The sequence below is a fragment of the Stylophora pistillata genome, chromosome 1 (genome assembly GCF_964205215.1).
Source record: "Stylophora pistillata chromosome 1, jaStyPist1.2, whole genome shotgun sequence".
In the NCBI taxonomy this organism is placed as follows: Eukaryota; Metazoa; Cnidaria; class Anthozoa; order Scleractinia; family Pocilloporidae; genus Stylophora; species Stylophora pistillata.
Genome location: NC_142519.1, coordinates 50,047,898 through 50,052,557, shown reverse-complemented (window position 1 = coordinate 50,052,557; position 4,660 = coordinate 50,047,898). Strand labels below are relative to the sequence as shown.

At 40.8% G+C, this 4,660-nt stretch overlaps 1 protein-coding gene across 1 annotated transcript; it reads right to left on the bottom strand.

Annotated features, from left to right (window-relative positions):
• Window positions 1-1,724: 1,724 nt before the first annotated feature.
• LOC111319583 (techylectin-5B) lies at window positions 1,725-4,015 on the bottom strand. The gene is given in 4 exon segments (XM_088760764.1): window positions 1,725-1,944; window positions 2,221-2,635; window positions 3,122-3,209; window positions 3,695-4,015. Coding segments are annotated over 4 exon segments (1,044 nt in total).
• Between the last annotated feature and the right edge of the window lie 645 nt (window positions 4,016-4,660).

The window sequence follows — 4,660 nt, the reverse complement described above, 5'->3', positions numbered from 1 at the left end:
AGCCACACGGTGCATATTAGACGGCGGAAGAATGGACGTCGAAAGTATTCACTAAGCCAGTCAGAAAAATTTTACTCGGAAAACTTGGATACTTCTCCGAAGCAGGAAAAAAACTAGCTTGGATTGCAAAAATAAAGACCAGACTCACTTTTTTTCGGAGGACACTTCCAGTCGCAGTTATGGCAACTTGCTCAAATGACGAAAAAGAAGACAGTTGTATATCACAGGCGGCCCAGGCTCTGTCGCAGGCTCTGTCACAGGCTCTTTCACAGTGGATTATTACAGAGTTTGTATAGTGGTTTAGCTGGACTTGCTTTTGAGCTCCGTAAATATAAAGTTGGGTGAAATAATCAAAGAAATAAAGTCTTACCTTCATGAGGAGTAATCTGTGCCGTTCTTGTCGCGATTTGAGGCTGTTTTGCCGTGTTTCAGCTTTAAGTCCTAGCACTACCAAGTAAAAGGGAAAGTAGGAAAGCTCTGTCTCACACACGCTCGCGAAAATCGTTCGAAAAACACTCTTAAATACTTCCCCTTGAATCGAAACTTGGTAGCACGAAAGCCAAATAGTTGCCCTTTAAGTTCACCAAAACAAATCCCTCAAAAGTTGGGTTGTCGAGCAACCAGCCCAGCGAGAATCTGAAATTGACCGCCATTTCAACGCCGTTAGAATGCGCGTCTGTCAAATCCTGTGCGGTCTTTTTGTTCGTTGCGACGCGGTCGGCCTGGACACTAGCAAAATTAGGCCCAACGGGTAGCCCCACGATATGAATGATTAGTCATGATCAGTGTTGCTAGTGTCTAGTTCGACCGCTTCGTAACGAACAGAGCCTGGGCCGCCTGTGGTTGTATCATCTTTGCAAGAGCAAGCCGAATTAAAGCAATTCTGTGAAATGAAGGCAATAAAACGGTGGGAAAAGTCTTATTGAATTAATTTCAGGATTTTCTCCATATTGTGTGGTATGGATCTTCCCTTTTTTTTTTCGTCAGGACTTTATAAACATTTAATTCACTTCCTCATGTAGCAACCATTAATTGATTACAAAGTTTATTAGTTGGCTTAGGAGAGAGATCAGTCGGCTGTAGCGATGATCTATACAAAAGTACTAATCTATTTTTCTCTGTTCTACTGCATTACAAACTATAAAGCTTGCGGCATCCTTATCATCAAAATTAAGCCCGGTAAACTCCGTCTCGGTTAATGACACCTCACTAAAAGCGATGTTACAATCATGATAAGCCACTGTAGTAAAGAGTCACTGCGCGCATTGCAGATATCTCTAACTCTTGTAAGATTGTGCCAGCTGAGAGCTTAAAGACAACTTGTACAAATGAAATAATTGTCGAGTCGAACATATGAGGGGCTCGTAGCAACGAGAGAAGCCAGTCTTTAGGAGAACTCAACGAGTTTATTTGTACTTCAACATAGCACGCCTCGACCATGGATTACAAGCTGACAGGCCATAATCAAACTGTTCACGACGCAAAACTAGAGTTACCTTAAGAAACAAAACTCACGAAGGAGCTAAAAGCAAAAATAAAGAAACAATCTCACCAAATGATAAGACAAGGCAATATCAAAGCGGCGCGAAATCATTGTTTGAGCACATTTTCTTTCACGAACGCCTCACCAAATGCGAAGAAAAAGCACGCTGGGCATCATGGTATTATGTAATTATAAAACCGGAACAAATATGGACACTGTTGAGGAATGGCCTCAACAGAAATCATGCTGGTCGAAGTTTGATCTTGGTGCGCTTTAACGAATAATCTAATCCTCGAAGTGAAATCCAGCTAACTCCTTGAGCGTGACCTCCACCTTGGTACAAACCATTTGGGTTGGCCCTGTGGCAACTAATGTACCACCAACCACCTTTAAAATACTATGCACAGTTTCCAACGTCACTGAGTTCGTTGTCTCTGTCTCTGGTTGTAAAATTCATATTTCTGTATTAAAAAAAAAAAAAAACACAAAATAACAACTTCTTGAAAAATTTAGAATGAGCTGGATAGTAATGCTGCTGGAAGCATTGCATAACCTGCTGCATTGTCAAAAATATGCAAAAAATGTATCCATGATCCGAGGAAAGTCAAAGAGGAAAGGAACATAGTAATCTGTGTAAAACGCAGTGTACAAAAAGTGAGTCATGGTGCAAGGAACAATGTTTGGTCACCAATTTAAGAAGAGCAATCATGGAATTACCTATGACATACGTCATGGACTGAATTGAAGATAATGAGTCGCCTAGGGTGCCTCGGTATCCGTCGATTGTCACCCGATAATAATCGCTTTCGTCGGCCACAGAGAAAGTCGTGTACTCGGAAAATCTTCGGTAGCCTTCGTAATCCTCCATATCAATGCGAAACACAATGTTGGCTGATGCAGTCAGACGGTAAAGACAATAATTCCCAATCCAAAACTCGCTCTTTAGACTTCCGAAGCCTTCTTTGTATGATTCCCAATCGACATAAAAGTCTACAGAGCCATCCCTGGGCCTTGGAAAGGTGTTCCAGCCTCCGCCATCAGTTGTCATGTCACACACTACTTGGAAGGGTTCTTCTTCATCAGGGCAAATCAAGTACACACCGTCAGTTGAGGAACCATTTTGATAATAGTCAAGACAATTTCTGGGGTAATCTGCGAATGGAAAGGTTACCATCATTCATAGATACACCTTATTCGATGGTTGAAAACGTGATAAAAAAGATCTGATTTACTTGAGCGCTTGTTCCTTTAAAAGTCAAAGCAGATTAACAACCAAAATCATGATGGTTCGTCACGGCCATTTTGTTGCCTCGTCGGTTTTTTTTTCCTTGTTGCACTGTGAAATGCCGAGGCATACTTTCCGCGTTCAGTTACCTTAACGTAGTAAAATGGCGTGGTAGTGGGAAAATAATGTGTCGTAACGATTTCCAGCGAAGGGTAAGATTTGGTCCTACATCTTTCTTTAGTAATTGACGAAAGAAGGTGTTTCAACATTCAGAACATCGCAGTGCTGTGCTGCTCGAGGTAACAGATGAAAATATACGTTTTGATTAATCGGCTTGAGGGGACTTTCTCCTCTGTAACGAAAAAGACTTGAGCTGGTCTTAAACCAAAAAAATCTAACGGATTTCCACTTACCTCTGATACGCTTACAAAAGTGAGTGTTTGATTAGTAGTTTGCGATATATATTTCGTTTTCTTTGCACGAGTCATCTTTGCAGGTGCTCTAACATTAGGGAAGGAAATTGAGAAACGTATGTATTTTCAAATTTAGATAGCAGACGTTTTGTTTCTATTTGAAATTTTGAAGCCTTCTGTCGATTTTGCATGCAGGAAAACGGTTTGCCATTTGAAATAGTCCAAGAGCGAAAGCTATGACACTTAACAAATTGTCAAACATGTCTACAAGTTCTGGGCCTGGAGGTCTAGTTTATAGTTTATGGAGATTTCACTCCATTTCAGGTTCGCCCAGCTTCCATCGTTGCGATTTCAGCCCCCTGAAGTTAAACAAACTCGCTGCCATCTTGCACCCGAACGTACTCGTGCAATTAACGTACCGTGCCAATTCTTAACTTTTTTGATTAGAGCACGATTACTGAAAGAACTATGCAGAGACACTGAAGTAGAGAGATCCAGCTACGATTAGGAACAACAAGATTCAAACTTTGAACTGCAATTAATTTGTGTTGCACTAAGACCGATTTAGCTTGCCATTATTCCTCTGTAAATGAAATCTTTATCCTCAGTAAAATTAGCAAATCCATCAAATCGATCAGAGTCGATTAGCTGACACTTGAATTTCTCTGAGTCTCCCTTCATTGTTCCAAAGTTGTAAGACTGACATCGCTCTTCATCCACACACTCAAGCAGACAGGAACTTTCCGTATCGACTTCTATCTCTTTTATCAGGCTTCCGTTTAGGTTTTGTCCTTCTATCTTGTCGGCGAAGTTAACAGCTCTCAGATCTGGCTCTGAAAGGCGGCTAATGCCGTACACAGCTGCACAGACGAGATTGAATTTCCCCAGATGCATGTTAAGTCTCCATAGAAAGCTTTTCGCGTGTAGTCATGTTGTATCTTGGACTCTGGGCCGCGACCTTGGTTAGGAGGTGAAAATACATCCTTAAATTGATGTAATAGTTCGCAATTCTTTTTATTGCGCTCCTAATACGCGAAGAGTGCACTCGATGAGGTCTTGTAAATAAACTTTTGTCATCATTACAGTCCTCATATCCTAGGTAGAGCGGACAGTCAGAAACTAATTAAATTCATAAAAGGAATAGCCTCCGTTAACCTGTGATATCACCATTCATTTCTTCAACGGCGCAAATAATGCGCTCGATAAAGTCTTGTTAGCAATCCTCTATCATCAGTATTAAGATAATCATCGTTCCCCAGGCAGAGGGGAAAGTTGTTATAAACTATTCAGTTTTATAAAAGGGATACCCTCTGTTAACTTTTGAGATCACCACTGATCTCTTTAACGGCGCAACGAATGCTCACGATGAGGTCCTGTAAATAATTAAACCATTGTCATCACTATTATTATAATAATCGTAATCCAGGCAGAGGAGAACAACTTATAAAGTAATCAATTTTATGAAAGGAATACTCTCTATTAATTTTTGAGATCACCAGCATCTCTATTACGGCGCGAAGAATTCACTCGACGAGGTCT